The sequence below is a fragment of the Pogoniulus pusillus genome, chromosome 35, assembly GCF_015220805.1.
Source record: "Pogoniulus pusillus isolate bPogPus1 chromosome 35, bPogPus1.pri, whole genome shotgun sequence".
NCBI lineage: Eukaryota > Metazoa > Chordata > Aves > Piciformes > Lybiidae > Pogoniulus > Pogoniulus pusillus.
The window spans coordinates 2,543,839-2,563,128 of NC_087298.1; the positions used below are offsets into that span (position 1 = coordinate 2,543,839).

The 19,290-nt window shown below is 51.3% G+C and overlaps 1 protein-coding gene across 13 annotated transcripts in view; it reads left to right on the forward strand.

Moving 5' to 3' along the window:
- EHMT1 (euchromatic histone lysine methyltransferase 1) overlaps nucleotides 1–19,290 on the forward strand; it is a 153,313-nt gene that overhangs the window by 51,295 nt on the left and 82,728 nt on the right. For 3 of the 13 annotated variants that reach the window (XM_064171526.1, XM_064171532.1, XM_064171534.1), the window contains exon 2: nucleotides 18,033–18,120. In XM_064171526.1, the coding sequence (XP_064027596.1) occupies nucleotides 18,033–18,120 (88 nt within the window). Of the gene's footprint in view, nucleotides 1–1,348; nucleotides 1,448–3,000; nucleotides 3,866–7,788; nucleotides 7,869–11,824; nucleotides 11,963–14,139; nucleotides 14,197–18,032; nucleotides 18,121–19,290 lie in introns of those variants that run through there. The other 10 variants (XM_064171522.1, XM_064171524.1, XM_064171523.1 and 7 more) reach the window with 8 other exon arrangements.

Genomic DNA, 19,290 nt, shown 5'->3' on the forward strand with positions numbered 1-19,290 from the left:
GGGCCTGACACGAGGAATCAGGCATCCATTAAAACTTTGGTGGCATTCAATAATCAATTTATGCCCTGGCCTGCAAAGCTTTACTTTTGCAACAACCATCTTTGCTTTCTGGGGTAGCTCTGGAGTTTCCTTCTCTGGAGACTTTCAAAACCCTCCTGGCTGTACTCCTGTGTGACCTGCCCTAGGTGGGTCGGACTCGATGATCTTAATAGGTCACTTCTAACCCTTCACATACTGTGTGAATCTAGGAGCTGGTGGGGATCTGCAGGGTGTTATGCAAAGGGTGGATAAGAGAATGCAAGCTTTTAAGGAACAGTCACAGAATTGTCAGGGTTGGAAGAGACTTTAAAGATCATCCAGTTCCAAACCCCCCGCCATTGACAGGGACACCTCACACTGGATCAGGTTGCTCAGAGCCACATCCAGCCTGGCCTTAAAAGCATCCAGGGATGAGGCTTCCACCACCTCCCTGGGCAACCTGTGCCAGTGTCCTACCACCCTCAGTCAAGTTCATGTGCAGAGCTGTCCTCCTCCAGCACTCACAATGCCCAGTCCCAGTGGACTTCAGCCTTGTGTGTCTTTGCATATTTTGTTGTTTGGGAAACTGGAAAAGGTGGGGGGAAAAAAATAATGTCTTACTTCTTCAAAATGCTCTTGAGGAGACAAGGTAACAGTGTCCTCATTTGATGTCTGACCAGCAAGAAACAAACCTCCCCTGAAATTCAGGTCCTTAGCAAATCATAGCATGAAGTGTGTTGTGCTGTTGTCTCTTTCCTCCCTCTCTCATCCTGCTTTTTGAGTTCCTTGCAAATGGAGCTAAAATAACCTTGGAGGCAGCAGAGAGGGTGGACTGGGGTAGGTTTAGCTTTAAGATGGATGGGAAGCACAATTTGCATTGCGAGCTGAAAGCCTCAGTTGAAGCCCTTTGGGGGGGAAAAAAAAAGAAGAAAAGAAAAGGAAAAAAAGACTAAAATGAATGGTATTTAATGAAAATATTGTCACTTGGGGAAGGCCCAGGGTGAAAAATGTGCTGCTTTGGGTGTCAGTAGGAAATGCTCCTTTTTGCACCAGGCTTGGCTGAGAGAGGAATTCCCTTGCTTTTGTTCTAAACTCAGATGCTTGCTGCCTAAAAATGCCTGAGATCCCCGCAGCGAGAGCTTCACCTCCTTGACAGGGGATGGAAACAGGAAGGTTGGCTGGATCAGGATAAATCCTGCACCTTTTCCACCCCCCTCCTTTTTTTTCCTCCTCTCTTTGCTAATGACACTTCCTTATGCTTACATTTCATTAAAGCTCTGAAATGGCTGAAGATCAGCCAGTACTGAGCATGCTCCGGGGTGGAGGCTGCACCCATAGAGTGAGATGGATTTGTGGCTGGAGGAGTGATAGGCCTGGAGTCAGGATCTGGAAGGACCCAGCAGCTCCAGACCCAGCAGCCAGGACTGAGGTAGGGCAAATCCGGCTGATTCCTTCCTGTGCCCCCGGGCCGGGGGAGCGAGGAGCCCGGATGGAGTCAAAGCTGCTGGAATGGATTCAAAAGCAGCAGAGTTCACCACTCACACGAGATGGCTTCACACCGCTGCCTGCGGGCCGGCGGGGAGGGGGTTGGAAGTGCTGACCTTTGCTGGCTGCTGAACCCATCCAAAGGACAGACCTGGCTTGTGGTGGGGTGGTGACATAAAGCGACAGCAGCCAGAGGCTGGCAGCAAAGCCTGCGGGGACCTGCTGGGTTGTGCCTTCATGCTGGAAGGCAGCATGTGATGGTGTCTCAGTCGTGGGCTGCGCGACTTGGCCGCTAATTATCATTAATGGGAAGCCTTGCAGGGCACAGACCTGCCCCACAGCTCGAATCTAGACCTGGCTCTCTGATTGTGGGAGGGCAAAAGAATGCAAAACTCAGACTCTCTCTTTTGGGGCTTCTGTTGCATTCCAAAGCTTGCAAACAAACCTTGCCACATCGGGTCCTCCAGAGTGGCGAGGAGAGGAGGGAATGTCGATGTGTTTATTCGCTTGGCTGGGAGATTTTTCGTGCTGCCTGCAGGGGTTTGAGGTGTTGGCGATGAGGTTTGGGGGCAGGAAAGGGACTCTGTGAGTTGTGCTAAGTTGGGCTGTTGGATTTGGGCTGCAGTTGCCAGCTTTTAACAAGGAATGTGTAAGCGCCAGCAGGTTCTGTGCTGCTGCCTGAGCTGTTGACTCCAGTTGTTGTACAAGCGAGCTGCATGGTGAAGTGCCAATAAAACATTTACACTGGCTCCCAATGTTTGTCTTAGTGAGGTCTAGGGAAGATCTGACTTTGTATGGAGCAGGGAGGAGACATTGGTTGCGAGGCTGAGCCCTCGAAGAGCCTGGCTTGCATGGGAGGTGAGTTACTGGGTTTCCACGCTGGGTGTTTGAGCCTGGCTGTGAGCAGAGGTAAAGAGAGAGGTTTGCTCTGCCGTGGGCAGAGTAAGTTGGGATCACAAAGTTCTTGTGGTTCACTTCAGTAACAGAAATCTTTGTGATCATGGTCCCTCGTGCAGTAAGGTAGATCAGCCCTTTCTCCAGGGCTGCTTTTCATAGGTTCAGCAGGTGATGGGTGAAGAAGGAAAGGCAGGTTTTGATTTTAGTGCTGTGTCCCCGGCGATGGTCTCACACAGCTGGGTCAATGTGCATGATGAGTCACTTCATTACCTAAAGTAGCTTCCCCTCCTTATTGCCTGGTTTTGCATTTCCTGCGTTCCCAGCACTTCCTTGGTGTTTTCTGAGCTTGTTTGGTATGTCAGCCCTGCACTGAGCTTGGTCATCAGCTTGCTTACTGATGTTGCTTTTACAATCCCAGCATAAAAGTCTGCTGGAGCTGGCCACACAGGACTTCTGTTACTCTTTAATGGACTCTGGCTTGTTTATGGTTGGATGAATGCACAGAGAAAAGTGTTTCTGTAAAATCAACAGCATTGTAATTGTAGATTGGGAGGAAAAGGGTTTGATTTTCTTTGGCTCAGATGGGGGGTTGCATTTACAGCCTTTCATCAGCCATCCTGGTGGCTTTTTCTCCTTGGGCAACTGCGGTGTTGAGGTGATCTCAGCCCCAAGATTTCGTCTATGGTCTGGCTCCCTTGATGAGGAAATTCGACTTAAACAGTTTCAGATGCTGGAAAAAAACCCACTCGTGTGGTAATTTCCTATTGTGCTTGTGTGAAAGGTGTAAGGTAGCCTTAAAGACCCACTGCCACCTTATGGCAGTTGCTGAAAAGCAGCCTCTTTCGAGCCAGTTCTGTACACACATCATGCTTGCTTTTATTTCTCCGCTCTCCTTAACTAGCGATATTTGCATGAAGGCAGGAGCTTTGGGTTTTTTTTTTTTTGTTAAAGAGTTCATCTGCTCCTTCTGTTCCTTGCAGAAACTGTAGAATGTCAGCGGAATTTGCTGGTAGAGCCATCCCCGGCGATATTTCATAGCTCAGGAGCTGGGGAGAGAGATACAAAAGCATCATGAAGCACTGACTCTCCTCCATGAAGAACTTGCTTATTTTCACCTGAATGCCATAATCCTTAGGAGAAAAAAAAAAAAAAAACAAAAAACCAAAACCCAACCCAATAAAATTACCCAAACAATGAAATAAAATAGGTGTGAGGTCAAAGAACAGGGACACGTTGGACACGTGAGGCTCATCGGCAAGAACCTCCAGCGGGGCTCCAGCGTTTGTTTCAGTGAAGTGGTGCAGCAGAAGCCAGCTTGAATGTGAGCAGCCATTTTTGCAGCCGGCTCTGCTGGCAGAAGACTCCAAACATAAGCAGGATGGCTTTGCAGGGACATGGCTCTGATTCCCACCCCATCTACCATCCCCCAAATAAACCAATAAAACATTTGCCCGTGGAGCAAACGGTGAGTGCGGCTAAAGCTTGCTCCCTGTGCTGAAATAGGGATGTGCAAGGCATGCTGTGTTTAAGGAGCCTTCTGGAGCAAGGCTGTTGTTTGTAGGGTGGAAGCTCTTGGTTGGTGCTAGCTGAATGAAGGGGAGGTAATTAATGGTGGTGGGGTTAGATTGCCAGAAGAGAAGGAGCTGTGGTTAACTGTAAGTTAAAGCTGAAGGAGTTTCTAATTGGGAACTGTTAGGAATAGAGTTCTGTGCTAAATTATAGCTGTCTGGCCAATATGCTTCTAAATAAAGTTCTAGGATTGCCTTTGTAAATGAAATATTCAACGCTTATTCTTATCAAAACATGGAAACCTCCCCCAGAGAGCTTAGATCTCAACATCTGTTGCAACAGCAGCTTTTTATTTTTTTGCTTTCATTTTTTTTTCTTTCTTCAATTCTTTTTTTTTTTTAATTACATTTTTTTCTTCTTCTTCTTCTCCTCCTCGGTGTGTGTGATGTACTCAAGGCAGCATCCTGGGGAACGTGTTTCCTATTAAGTAAAAACAGTTTTCAACGTTGCTGGGGAAAGAGGGGGAGGGAAGATGGCTTGGAAACTTCAAGGGATTGAAAAAAAACCCACAAACCCAAACCAGGCAAGTTTTGAAAGATGGAGAAAGTTGTGATTCCAGAAGTGTGCATTAATGATTGTCTGCACCTTTAGGGCTGGAGCCTCAGCTCAGAGGTGGATATTTGGGCTCCTCTGGAGGACGTTGAGGATACTCAGTTCGTCCTGGGACGTTCTGGTTAAGAAATGTGCTACAAAATGGCTGAGGAGGGAAGGGAGGCATTTTTTAACGGCTTGTGGCGGAGCTGGGCAGTGCAGAAGCAGATCATTATTCCAGCAGAAAATCCTTGCCTTGTATCAAAAGGCCCTTCAGCTTGTTGTGCTTTTGGGAGGCTGAAAAGAAGTTTCAGATTTGAGCAAATGGCAGAAGAGATGCCTGATGGAAATTAGGAAAGCCCCTCGTATTTTGCAGAGCTAAATATTGTTCTTCCTAGAGAAAGAAAGCTCTCTCCTCGCTGCCCACTTGTGCTTCCTCTGCAAGGGAGCTGCTGTGAAAATGCTGGATGTAATGGTGTAATTAAGCAGAAGCCCTGAGGAATGAACCCACTGTCCTTCGTGTAGGGAGGTGGTTGTGCTGCTGTCTTCCTCCTGAAGATGTGAGCGTTCTGAAAGGGATGTTCCAGCCTAGAACAGGAGAGCAGAGGCCAAAGAGCCCCGGTGTGAGGATACCTTGAGGCTTTATGGTCCACGGTAGAAGATGTTTTGAAAGGAGGATGTTATGGTGTCTTGTATTTGTTTGGTGAGGAAACTGCTGGAGAGCATTTGGGTTAAAGAAATGGGAAAGCTTCAGAGGGCTCAGGGTAAGGCTTACCCTTCACCACTAGAAAAGCTGCCTCCTTAGCCAGCCCGGAGCCGAGTCTTCAACCAGCTGGTGAAAAAAGAGCCTGTGCAGCACCTGAACTCTGCAGAATGGGGGAAATGGGGGTCCTGGGGCAGGAGGCAGTGCTCTGAGAGCTGCTGGATGCTGCCTAAACACAGGCTGTGGTGGTCTGGAAGCCTTTTTTCCTTTCGGCTAGCACAACTTTAAGGTCTTATTAACCACCACAGAGCATCCCTCGCGGCCGCGGCGCTGCGCTGGTCTGATGCCGATTGATCGCTTCGCTCAAGTTGGGTGTTGAAGAGCTGCAATACCCTGATCAGCTTTGGGGTTTGTTGTGGTTGGTTGTTCTTTCCCCTCTGTTAAATGGTGTTTAGTGCTTTCAAGGATGGCTGCGAGACGTGGAAAGTGTCTCTGGTTGCTTCTGCTCTGAGCGTGTATTTAACCTCAGCAGCAAACCCCATGCCCGGTGCGGAGATGTGGTGGGGAGCGCTGCCCTTCTGCCTGCGCAGGAAGGCTGAGGCGTGGTCCTCTGGCGTTCCTTTATCTCTGAAAGGGGATGTTGGCTGTGGCAGTTTGCTGCCACTGCCTTTCTTAACATCTTCGTTTCTATTTCTGGGGGGGGGTTTAAGGAAAGCTGGGTAATTTCATGCTGCAAGGAAGGGCAAGGCATCAACTGCTCTCAAGGCATCGTTGGTTTGAACTAGAGTCGTCTTTCGATGGGGTGCCTGATACAACTTCTGCCTGTGTAGTGTGTGGGGAGTTGTTGCTTCTGTTTAGGGATTTTTGAGTATGTCTTAAATAAGTTACCTCTACACCTCTCAGCAGCTGCCAGAAAGGTCAAGAAAATCTCATTTGGTTGACGCTAACACTTTAAGTTTTACATCAAACAAAACCCCAGTGGGTGAAAGAGAGCTCCTCGCTTTCTACTGTCACCTCAGATATTCCTTAGCTATGAATTTCAGTCATCTTGATTTAGCCTTGTGTGTTTTAACTGTTTAGTAGGGAAATGGTGAGGAAAATAACATCCTGGTAGTTGAGGGAGATCCATGGCAGGCTCATCTGCCGCTTTAACTGTTGCTGCTTTGCAAATGAGCCTGGGCACACAGTGGTGGATTAGCTGCTCGGGCTGGAGCAAGCGTGGCCTGTTGATGCTTCGAGGCTGTGCTAATGCAATGGCAGGAGGGTGAGGACGGAGTGCAGCAGCTGATGGCTTCTCCTGCTTGTGCTGAAGGCCTGCACTTGCCTGCCTGCTGTTGGTGCAAGGCATAAGTCAAACAAAACCCTTGGGGGCTCCCCCAAGCCTCGCTATGGATTTCGATAGCCTTTTCTCTCCCTGCAGTGCAGGCTGCTCCCTGCCCCCTCCAGCCCACTTTAACACATTGCACTTGGCTGTCTTCATTTGAATTTCTGCTCTTAAAGAGAACTGTCTCCTCTGCTCCCATTGTTTGCTCTTTGGCCAAGAACTGGCGGGTGGTGCCACAGGCCATTGCTGAGTTTCCTCTTCCTCCTGGCCTCCTCTCCCTGGTTGCCAGCCACCCTCCCCCTGCTCGGCTGGGAGGTTCTCCAACGTGACACCCAGCTTCAGCAGGCTTCTGCTCCAGCATCCAAGAAATGCCAGTCTTGTGCTTGAATCCCTTCCAGCTGTTCTCTGCTTACAGATGTTCCTGTGGGTTGCTCTGGCAGCTTTACTGGGATCTTGAGCGTATCCGAAGGTTGCCAAGAGTTTAGGCTTAATTGTTAAGTGGGACAGAGACAAACTACTTTTATTTTGAAGCTGTGAAAGTCATCTTTGATCTTGCTGCCTGGGCCAGCTGTACCATAGGGTTTGACATAGACTGAGCTCAGGGCTCTTGCACCTAGTAGTGCACTATCAATACTTCATTAGGGCTTTCCCACCTCGTTCCATTTTTCATCCCCCTCTGTTTTTAACAACCATCTTTGTGACATGCTTTTAAGGTTGGCTGTGCCGGGTCAGAGTGTCCTACTAATCCCCAAAGTGAACCGTGGCTCTCCTTCAGCCGAGCCGATCGGATCCCGAATGCACTTGCAGTTGGACGCTGCAGACTCTGAACCACTTTAACCCATCTGCCTTCCTCCTGGCGCTCCGAAGTCAGCTGCTTTATTAAGCAGCACAAAATCACACCCCCCCCGGAGCATCCCCAAGCTGCCCAGCATCCCTCCCTGGCTCTCCTGCCTCTGCTTTTCCTGTGGGGCAAAAGACTACTCTTGAAGGCCACCCAGACAGAGCAGCTGACTCTACAGTTTAAAAGGCTTTCTCTTTTATTTCCAGGCCAGCCATCAGTTTTGAGGCCTGGCACCCTGTCAGGAAGCTGACAGATGCTGTGCGTTGCCGGTGCGTCCCCGGGATGCCCGGGATAATCGCTCCCATGGACGCCCTGGAGCCGGCAGGTTCTCTCTGAAATGGCTGCAGCTTGGAGGGAGCAGTGAAATGGTCTCCTCTGGGCATGCTCACTCTGTAGAGGGAGCTTTTATCACATGAGCAGAAACTGAATCACTGCTCATGAGGATCTGGAATATGCAACTCTTTGAGTCTTCACCAGAAGAAGACAACAGATGTCTGCAGGTACAGCAGGGTCCACCTCCCAGGCCTCTCAAAGAGTGGCTCCCCACCGGCCCTGGCACAGGCAGGGCTGGCTTCCCGATGGGAAGGAGAAGCCTTGGAGAGGAGGAAGAGTTTGGGGAATGGTGGCTGGGGGTTATGTATTTATCTCTTTCTCTGTACACTTATTTTCCTGCCCTGTGCACGGGAGGGCAGGCGAGGGTGTGCTGGGGAGCTGGCTGGAGGAGGCTGCCCAGGCTCTGGCTGTGCTCTGAGGCTTGGTCCTTCTGCTCTGCCCTGGGCTTGCAGGTGCTTCGGCACCTGGCACTGCCTGGCTCTGGGGAGGCTTGGGCTTTGTTTCCTTGTGCTCGGGGCGTCTTCTGTTTGTCTTCTGGCACGGGGAGGCTCGCTTGGCAGTGGGGGGTTTGCCTTTGGGTTTGGTTGGGGTTTTCTTAAATCCATTCTTTTTTTAAAGTGTGAAGTTTCTGGAAAATTCTCCCAGGAGCCCTCCTTGCTTGCAGCTCTTGTGAGCAAGAAGAGCAAGCCCTGGGGTGTCTGAGCAGCTCCCAAGATTGACCACCCAAAGGGGAGGAGAAGGCCTGTGGCTACATGGCAGCTCCTCACTAGGTCTGCTTTGACAGCCCCTGCTTGCATCACGCAAGCCTACAGCTCACTTCTTCTACTGGAGGCAAGAGCAAGGAATTCTTTTTCCAGGAAGAAACAATCCTTTTTATTTTGGGGCAGCTTCCTCCCTTCTTTCTTCCTCGCCTGTTTTGGTTTTTTGTGTGTTCTAATAGCCACTTGCAATCCAAGGGAACAGCTGATTAAAACAAAACATCCCTGGCTGCTTTCGTGGCAGGAGGCCCAAGTCTGCAGCTTACTTTAAAAGTTGCCTAAAAATTCAGCCCCCTGGCTTCGATCTGCTCTTGGGGCTTTTTCTCCTCTTGTTTGTGTTGTGTTGGCTGCCACAGACCTCAGTGGGACTTGGGGTGGACATTGAAGGTCCCAGAGCTTTGAGGTGTCTGGGCATCCCTGCCAGTGGGCATACTGCTGTGCTGAGCTGGCTGGGCTCAAGGGAGAGACCCCTGAAGCGGCCATGCAGATGGAGGAGTGAGATGGGAAGATGGCATTTAAAAGCCTGGGAAGCTTACAGGATGATCTGTGATACCTCATCTAAATATCCATTGTGTCTCCACCGGACTATAAATACACTCCTTATCCGTCATCCAGAAGCTATGTGCTAAAGGAAAAGGCATCAGAAGAAGTGGCCAGAAGGAAGATTTCTTTGCGGCAGTGAAGAGCAGAGGCCTTGAGGTGCTGCCTCATCTCCCACCCAGGGACAAAAAAATGTGCTGTGGGTTTGATGAAGGCTGAGGAAACGACCATCCAAAGAGTCTGCTGAGGTGTGCAGCGTGTGTGCTGCTGTGTGGTGGGGACCACGATGGCCGTGGGGAGACAGCTGGCTGCAGGCACCTTAAGCTCCAGCCCTGCGCCGATGCCCTTTGAAAGCGCCTGCGGAGAGACGCGGAGCAGCCTGACCTACTTTGGAGGCAAGAGAGAGAGACGAGGTCTGGACTTGGCGACGCCTCCCAGAAAGGGTTAAGAGCCCCAGAGTGAGGCCTTAGGGTCTTGGTTTTCTTTCCCTTTGTGTATATCAGTGACTTCTAAGTGCCAGCGCAAGCTTTTCTCCCTTTCCCAAGAGGATGTTTGGACAGAGCTGGGTTCTGTGGCACACAAGGGATGGATTTTCCTGCTCATCAACTTGTTAGACAAACTTTGGGCCTGGCCACAGGGATGTGTGGGGCAGGATCAGGCCCATGAGCTGGAGTCTCAGGCTGAGGTGGTCATCCTGGGGCTCCTTTGGCCAGTGCTAGATCCCAGCTCCCCTGACCACTCCTGTGCACTGCCAGCTGCTAACAAAAGAGGATCGCATGCATCTTGTGCAATGGCAGGGAGCCATTTTATTCAGGTAAACAAGGAGCTTCACCCTCCTGGCCAGCTGGTTTGGGGGAGGGCTGACTTGATTCCTGCTGCTCCTCTTTGTTGTCCTTTTGCTGCTTTTCCCTGGAGTCTTCCCTCCTCACCTTCCAGCTCCTGGACGAGGGCGGTGGAGGAATCCCCGCAGCGGGAGGGTTGCCTTGCGTTTGGTTGGGCCGAAGGGCTCAGGGCTCTGGCAGCCCCAGGCTGCCTGCTCTCGAGGCTCACAGGACCATATGTTCCTGCAGTGACATTTAATGTCAGGGACGTGGAAACCCATCTTGGATTTATAACCCTCAACTACCATTGTCAGCCAATTGCTTTTGCTTCCTGTGAATTGAGAGTTTTGACACCAACCCCTCTTCGCAGAGGAGACCCTTATGTCCCGTTGTGTTTCGCCTGAGTCTATGGAATCCATCCCTCCCTGTGCCTGTGTGAGCTCCTTGGTCTCTTGGTTGGAGGAGGAGATGTCTGGCTTTGCTGTATGGTGGTGCTGGTCCTGGCAGGGGGCAGAGGAGGAGGCTGGGCAGCACTGCCTGCCAGGATTCACAGTAGTGAGGAGAGCAGCAGGAGCGAAGCTCACGCAATGCACAAGCCATTGGGAGAGTGTCCTTAAAAAAGGAGGGGAAAAAAAATGTAGACCAAGCTTGTAAAACAATCCCAAAAATTCCAGGATCCAACGTGATAACAGCTTGCTTCTGCCAAACCAGGTCATTCGTTTATCTTCTTCTGTCAGTCTCCATCAGGAGGGGAGAGGCTGCTGGATGCGGTGGAGAAGGGTCGAGGCGTTGGGGGTTAAGATCTGACACGCCAGCTTCTTCCCTGCAACGCTGCCATACTGTGTCAGAGCAGCACAGCTCCTCTTGCAAAAGAAGCTTTTCACAACTTGTCCTTGTTCCAAGGATGAGGAAACCTCCAGCTCTTCTGGCATTTTCTCTCCGTCATAAATCAGAGCTGCTTTCACCTGCAAAGTATGGTCAACACAAACGGGGAGAGGACTGGAGCGGAGAGGGGCTTGGAGCAACCTTGCAAGGCTTTATTGTTGTTCATGGAGCTCTTGGTGTTAAATGAGGAACTTTTCCCCTCCTCCTCCTCCTCTCCTCGTTTTCCTGTGCGCCTGCAAAAATACTCTGGTTTGCATTTAAAGGAGAGAAGTGTATGTGCTGGGGCCGAGCCAGCTTGTTTATCCAAGGGGAACACCGCGCTCCCAGCCCTGTCCCTCGCAGAGGAAGCCTTGTGGCAGGATGGCAGACTGGGCTGGGTGTTGTATTTTTAGGTGACATCGAAGCACACTGTTGTGATTCAAAGAAGCTAAAATCCCCATGCCTGGCATTTTGCATCCGGATCTGCTGAGACCTCTCCTTCCCCTCTGCCCCCGACCCCCACAAGGGTTAACTTCTCCTCCCCAAACAGGTAAAGTGAAAGGAAATGGAGGAGGGTAGGGTAGAGACAGGGGCAGAAGCAGCAGCCCAGCTGAAGTGCATGCACGCAGTATGGGTGACAAACAAGAGGAGCTGGAAGCCTTGGGACTGAAGGTGGATTTTGACCTAAATCAAGAAGGCAGAAGGGGAGGAAAAAAAACCCAACAAACACCAAACCAACAACCCAACGAAAAGAAAATCACTAAGCCAACCTGAAAGGGGGGGGGGGGGGGGGAGGTAAAACCTAACAAGAGCTCCACCACCACAACCCCACAGCCTGCTGCTCTTTTTGTTTGCTGCTTCCCTTCTCCAGAGTGGGTTTTCTGGTGAGGGGGCTGGGGGGCCGGGGTGGGTCGGGAGGCAGATGTCCTCTCCTCTCCTCTCCTCTCTGCTGTCAAAAGATGGCAGGTCAGTGTGTGTGTGTGTCTGTAAACAATGCAGTTATGAAATGGCAGCGCCAGGCCGAGCTGAGCATGCTCGGGGGAGCTGCCTGTAGGGGGAGGTGAGCCGAGAAAGATGATCTAATTCAGTGCAATTCTTGGGATTGAAGGAAAAGACCAAGCTCCACTCTTAATGACAGAGCAGAAAAAGCCAGGCCCCACGCCGGGGACGAAGCCTGTAGGCCATGGAGGAGAGGGGGTGAGGATCTCCCACCCCTAGGACTTCGGGTGCTGGGCAGCGCTGCCTCCCTTCCTCACCCTCCAGGAGAGTAAAGCCTTGGTGAGGTTTTGCTGTAGTTGCTAGAGGGACAGGCCCGAGGGTGCAACTTTGATGATGATTTTTTTGTCTTTTTCTGGTTTTTGGTTGTTTTTTTTTTTTTTGGGTTTTTTTTTTTTTGGGTTGGTTTGGTGTTTTTGGGTTTTTTTTTGTTGTTGTTGTTTTGGTGGTTTTTTTCCCCCCCCTCTCCCTGTCCACTTCTCCGTCTGGCAGGCACCGCTGGCTTGCTGCTGGCCTCTCGATGGCTGGAGGTGACCCACGTGGAGGTGGTGTGGGCAGCTGAGCCAGGTCCTCCACTTCCCAAGGGAAGCACAGCTTGGGGGTTTCCCCTCCTCTGCCACCCCGATGAGCCCTTCTGCTGGCTGCCATCAGGACGGGCAGGGGGAGAGGGAGCTGCTCTGTTGGCTGTGGTGGTTTGGGGGTGGGAGGAAGAGGAGCATGGAGGCTTGAGGAGGTGCTGAGCACCATTGATGGGAGCGAGCTGCCCTCCAGCTCCCCTGCTTTGGGCTGCTGCAACCTGCTTGTTCCAGGCTCCTGTTGGTGCTTTGGTTTTATCCTGGCGAAGCCTTCCTGGTGACTGTCTCTGAAATGGTTGGTTTGCTTTTGCTAGCGCTTAATGATGAATCTTGGCCTCTAGTTTAGGGTTTTCTTCCCCCCCTCCCCTCATGGGTTCTAGGAGAGAGAGCAGGCAGCAGCTGTGCTCCTTGCTAACCTCAGCCCGTGGAAGGAGATGCCTTTGTCTGCTCTGGATTTACACTTGCCTGCACGTACAAGTGGCACTGCCTGTAGCTCTACTGGGACAGGGCGAGATGGGCACGACAGGGCGAGATGGGCACGACGCTTCCCAGCGTGGAGGCACTGAGTAAATCGATCTCCCCTTTCCAGGAGGGCCCATGCCCAGCAAACCCCCCTCGCCTGCAGCCTGCACGTCCTTGTGGACCACGTTGGCTTAGCAGAAGTCCCTTTAAGTCCTGTTGTGTTTCATGCACGTGTTTCCTTCTTCCCAGCTCTTGCATGCAGGGACTTGTGCCTCCTTTCTACCCTTCCCTCTGTTGTAGGAGTTGATTTGTGTGGCTGGAATAAGGGGAGAGGACGTGGGGGTACGGAAGGAAGTGTTTTCTTTAGGAAGAGTCTGGGTGAAATGAATTCAAGAGACAAAAGAATTGCAAAGAATTTGATTTGGGGACAAACTTCAGGCTGAGGGCAGTGCTTGGTGTGAGCTGCAGATAAAATTCCATGTTCACATGATTATTGCATGAGGCTTATAAGGAAGTGGCCTTAACCTAGGGGGAAAAAAAGGGAGCTGTGAGACTGGCGACTGCTTTGTAGGCCAGGTATGCTCGTGGTTGTTTCCTTCCTTGTCCAGATCAAATCCTTGTGCTGCTTCTGATGGCAGGCCTGTGGTCAGCATCCCCATGAGCACTGATCCCAGCCCTTGCCTGTGCAGAGCAGAGCTTGAGATCAGCCTTCACGTGCCTACCAAAGCAACGCTCTTCCTTCTGCAAGGGTTTCCTTCGTCATTCCTGCTGCTCCGATTGCGTGCAAAGTGTTTGTCTTCTCTTTGTGACAAAGGTTGTTGTGAGCGAGCTGGTTTGGGTTGTGTTCTTTGGTTCTTTTAGGAGAAAAAAGGAGGGCAAAAACTGCGTTGAGAGGCTGCTGCTGAGGTTGCATCATTTGTTGAGAGCTTTGCCTCTCTGCAGTGCGCGTTGCAAACCTCGCTGGCTTGGAGAGGAGTTGAAGTCCTGCCCTGCTGAGGGACTGGAGAGAGCTTTGCCTGAGCTCTGGCTGTGATAGGGAGCTGCTGTTGGGGATTGTGTCCCAGCCACTCTTGGTGGTGTCATCTCTTGAGGTGTTGGTGCCTACCTCCCATCTGGAGGCTCAGCAGGCCAGGCAGGATCAGTCCTGTCCATCTCACCAGTCTGTGGGCAGATGTGCTGGGGGCAGCTGTGCTGGGGGCAGCTGTCACCCCACATGGGAGTGAGCAGAGCTCCAGAGGGGTCCTCCTGCTCCCAGCCCCTTTTATTTCAGCTCAGCCTGGTTTAGCTGCATGGCTCTGCTCAGGGTAAGGCTGCTGCAAAGCCTCAGCTTCTTAGACAGTTGATTTTTAAGGCCAAAAGAAAAAAAAGAAAAAGAGCCCCTAGTGAAGGTAGACATCTTAGCACATCAACTGCACTCCTTCCTGCTCTGCCTGGAGAGAGCTCTGCTTCATGATGCAACTCTCTGCTCTCTTGGGCTTGGTAAGCTGCCGTCTGCTGGAGTTTTGCTCTGCATGCGTTGTCTTTGCCTATAAAAACCTCCTTGGACCTTTGCGAAGGGCACCCGGATGGCTGCTGAGAATGCCAAGGAGGAGGCTGAGAAAGCTCTTTCTCTGTTTCCCAGCTTTGTTCTTTCCTTTCTTCTTTCTGTGGGCTTGGGTGGTTGTTTGGTTTGGGTTTTTGGTGTTTGGGTTGTTGTTTTTAAAAGCTCCACTGGACTTTGTAGTCGTGGTCTGCAACGCTGCAGAGCCTTTCCATCTTCCATCCCCTCCAAAGACCTCACCGAGGAGAGGAAACCTTGTTTTGTGGTAAACAGAGCTGGAGAGGAAAAGCTAAACCAGCACTGGCTCCTCTGCTTGGCTTCTCATGGCTTTTTAAAGCCCTTTCAAAGACCTAAGCTGCCATTCTTCAGATGCAAGAGGTTTTTTTCCTTCCTCTTGAAACCTGCAAATAAAAAGGTTGAAGAGGAAAGGGGGGGTGGGGGGGTGTGGGAACACGATAATGCTTCATTGCTGCTGGTGTGGACTTTATGGAGGCTTTCCAGCCACTGAAGGTTAATAATCAGTCTGGGGTTGAGGAGGGAATGGAGGCTGACAGGGAAAAGGGGGAAGGAGGGGAAAAAACCATAATGGAGTAAGTGAGACTTTTATTGTGAAGCAGCCTGAGCTTGGCAGTTGGCTTTGTTGGGACTGCTGCAGGAGCAGACATTGCTCGGCGGGGAGGGTGGGATAGGATTTCCCTGCCAATCGGCAGCCGAAGGATTGGGGCATGGGGAGTCTGAGCAGGAGGAGAAGTTTGCTCTGGATTTAAGGGAGGGGAGGGGAGAGGGGAAAAAAAATCCCACATGCACACACCCACAAAATGGAGGTATTGGCACTGGCGCTGAAGTTGCTGCTAAGTTGGCTGGGTGGAGCTGTGGGTTGGTGGGAGCAAATGGGTAGTGCTGCCCGGTTGGTGCTTGCTGGGTGCCCAACTGGGCGCCCCTAGGGTACTGGGTGTCTGTAGGGTGCTGGGTGCTGCATCTGCAGGGTGGTGATGGAGCAAAGAAGGGAGAGAGCTGGCCTGGGGGGAAGAGGCTTTGAGTGCTTTGCAAGGGGTTTCCTGTAGCTTCCTTTGTGTCAGAATGCTTCAAAAGTCAGAGTTGGCTCTTTGAGGAAAATGCTGAGGATTGTGTTTTCTGCCGTGATGCTGAGTTTGTGTTTGTTTCAGAGCAAGGCATGGAAGTTGTAAAGCCACCGCTGCTGCTAGCGAGGGATGTGGCTCTGAGCTAGGAACCAGCTGAGCCTGTCAGGTGCCACTTCACTTAGCCTCGCCTTGGCACCCAGCTTTGTGCTCTCCCGGGAGAAAAGCTTTCTCTTGCCTCCCTTGGCATTGGAAACTCAGCTCGGAGAGCTCCTGCCGCTGGCCAGGATGTGGGGCAGCCCCAAGCTCCTGGGAATTGCAGCAGGGAGCAAGGGTGGTTGTTAGCTGTTGAAGTCTGATGGACTCCAAGGTTCCTGCAGTGCCTTTTCTTCAGGCCTCGTGGGCTGAGCAGCAGCAGTGCTGCTGTGGAGGGCAGAGCGTGGATGGTTTGTGGTCTGGGGGTACTGCCTACAAAATAAACTTAGCATCAAATGGCTAAGAGCGACCTGCTGGAAATCCTGGGGCTTTCAGGGTGAGTCAGTTGAGCAGCAGGAATATCAAGACCTTTCCTTGTTGCAACAAAGGTTGGGAAAACAAACTGAGCCCTGTTAGACAGACTGAGGCTCTTTGTGCCTTTTGCTGAGCCAAGGTCTGAGTGCCCCTTCCCATGGGTGGCAGCTGAGAGGCTGTGCTCAGACCCCAACTTTCTGCACTTCACTTTGCAGCAGGATAAGTCCATGACAAAAAAAAACGAGGCTGGAGAGAGGAGAGGTTGAGTTTACAAGCAAATGTCAGCAGCAAGGTTCTATTATAAAGTAGTAGCTGAGCAAATAAATGAGAAAGAAGAAAAGCTGCTGCGTGGTCGAACTTTGGGCTGGGCTTTTTTGGGCTGTTGGTTTGTTCTGTTCCAGGCTCTCTGGTCAGTTGGATGATCTGAGGTTTCGAGTGCTCAGAGCTTGCTTTTTTGGTCTGTGTCTGGAAATCTGTAGGTGTATGCTTGGGGCAGAAGTTGCCTCTCGCTGAGTGCACCCAGACGTGGCTGTGTTTGCTCTTTGCCTGCACTCAGGGGCAGGCAGCCACCCACGACTTCTCGCTGGAGGAGCAACCCTTGAAGGTGCCCTTAGCTCTGTGTGGGCAGGCCTGGCAGGTGTTGGAAGCTGCCCCAAAAACTTGTGCCCCTCGAGTTTCTTCCTTCCCATCAGCTGAGTATTGCTTTGCAGATAGTGGCATTTAGGTGCAGGACAGGGTGGTCCTGTGGGCACCAAGGGCAGGCACCCGGTGCTGGATGAGCATTGAGATTGGGGTGAAGCTCAGCGCTGGCTGCTGTGATTGGGGTGAAGGAAGACCCTGAGCTGCAGCACCTGCAGCACCAGCTGGGTTCACATGGAAACTGAAATCCCAGAGTGGCACCAGAGCTCATCTTCCCATGAGCTTTGGGCAGAAGGCAGCATGGGGCAGGGGATGATTTCGGAGCTGGTGCAGCAGCCTTCACCTGCGCAGCTTATCTCTCTTGCTGCCCTTATGGGAGATGGGCAGGTCAGGGGTGGTTTGTTTTTTCCCCCTCTCTTTATCACTCGGCACGCTTTAAACCTTGTGATTTGCATGGCTGCAGGCACCATCTGCTCTCTGTGCTGGCCTACAGCAGTTGGCTTGACCTGGGCTTATTCTTCTCATGGGACCGCGGGCAGCAAGTGGTGAACCCTTCACCCAGCCTGGCCTCGTCACGCCGTGGCTTTGCTGGGCAGTCGCCATCTTTCCCTTCCAGCCCAGCTCCTCTCCTGAAACACAGAGCTGTGCTGAGGGATCCCTTCTCCTCTGCCTCTGCTTGGGCATTTTTAGATAATGCTTTATGCCTTTTCCCCCCTTTTTTTTTTGGTTTGTTGTGATAGTTTTTATTTTAATTTCATTTCTCGGTCTTGCCACTTTAAAAGAGAAAAAGAGAAGGCATTAAAGCTGCAAACCTGATCTAGCAACCTGACTCCAGGCGTTTGTAAGGCAGAGGAGAGGAGCAGGTGTTCCCTTTTTTACAACAAAATAGGGGAAAAATAGAAAGGGGAGGAGGGGAAAAACCACCCAAGAAAAAATTGCTTTCTCTAGAGTTAAAACTGGAGCTGATTAACTGTAATGAACGTGGCTGTTAGGAGGGATGAGTTAGCTCAATGGTGCTTTGGGTTGTGGAAGTTACATTGGAAGGAATGCAGAACAGTCCCCAAGCAGCACCAAGAGCACACTTGGGCTGTAGGTGTTGATAAGTTATGTGCAATGAGAAGGTTGATAGTTCTGCCTCCCCTCCCCAAACCTCAGAAGTGTTGGGAGAATGAGGGTCACCTCCTTCCAGATGCCTTTCAGGACAGTTTGATGTGTGCTGGTACAGCCCAACTCGGCTGAATTCCAGCACCTTACACTCAGAACGGGGCTGCCTGCACCTTAACCACAGCTCTGGGGTCTCAGCTTGGGCACAGCCTGAAGCCCCTCTGCTTCTGGGGTGAGATAAGCTGTCAGCTGGGGTGAGCCTCGCTGCCTTTTATCTCTGACCTGTGCCTTGCTGGCAGCTTCCTGGCAGCAGAATCAGGTCTGCTGGTGATGTAAACAGGATGTGTCCATGATTGTTTCTTCTCTTAAATGCAGAGTCTGGCTGAACATTGAGCTAAACCTTGATGTTTCTTTTTCTCTCCTCCCTTCTCTCCTAACCCTAGCGAGCAGTGCTGAGTAAAGGGGAGACAAGGAAAGACGTCTGCATGAAGACTGAGCTGCTGAAAGATATCACCAACAACAAAGAGGAAGGTGAGCACCTGCCAGACCTTCTTCATGAGGCTGGCACGTAATGGGAACAAAACTGGGGGTTTGGAGATGTGCTCTGTCCCCCAAGGGTCTCAGGTGTGCTCCCAGGAACAAAGTGGCTTCGTTGAGTGTTTATTCTGAGCAGGGCTCTTCCCCAGAAGACATAAATTTCCTCTGCAGTCCATCTCTCACCACCCACCCAAAGAATGATGGCTGGTTTTCACTTCTGCTTTGGTGTGGCTGTAAAGTGCAGAGGAGTTACTTTGAACCTGCTCTGGGTGACAGGTTTGAACTGAACTCTGATCCCCGCCACATGATGACCAAGCCCTTTCCCTCCCTCTAGTAAAGTTAACTTTCTGTTTCCCTGTGAGTTTCTCTGCTGCCCCGGGCTGCAGATTGCCCTGTGGGGTTGGAAAGAACTCACCTGGTGCCACTGTGGGATGCTCCTCACTTTTACTTTGCAGGATGCAGTGCATGTGGTAATTTGACAGAGTCTTTCCTGTGCGGTTGTCTGTGAATTGCCTACACACAAATCTGAGGGCTTAATAAATGTGTCAGTGGGATTAGGGGGAAAAAAAAACCACCACCCTTTATCTCCCCTCACTCCCTTCCTCCTTTCTTTCCATGGATTTATTATTCCTTGAGTAGCTGCTTCTCATGGCTCTGCAGGGATTTGGTGTATTTTTGTTCTCTTCTCCATAACAGTGTTAGAAAAGCACTGAACTGGCCCCGTGGAAATACCTGGTCTGAGCTGGAGACAGGGGTTTGGATTTTATTCAGAAGTGTGTGAGCACAGCATTGCTTGTGCTTTCCCTTCTGTCCAGCATAATGTTTTGTCAAGCTGCTCTAGTGAGAACCTCTAGCCCAGAGCAGGCAGACTACTGGAGGCTGCATCAGAGGTGGCTGCAACGTGTGAGCTGGGAGCGTGTGAGGGCTGCTCCAGGCGCTGGCTGCTTGTGGACCTCTGATCTGGGCAGACTGGAGGTGAAGTCGGAGGTGTCAGTGGGAGGTCACATTGCTCTGGGAGGAGGCTTTTCCTTTGATCTCCTCCCTTGCTTGGCTCAAGACTATAAAGCTGCTTCCTTTAGCAAGTATCATGAGTCTATGGAGGTAACAATCTAGGAGGAGTGGGATGAGAGACCTTTCTGCGCCTTGTGTGTCTGGAGTGCTTGT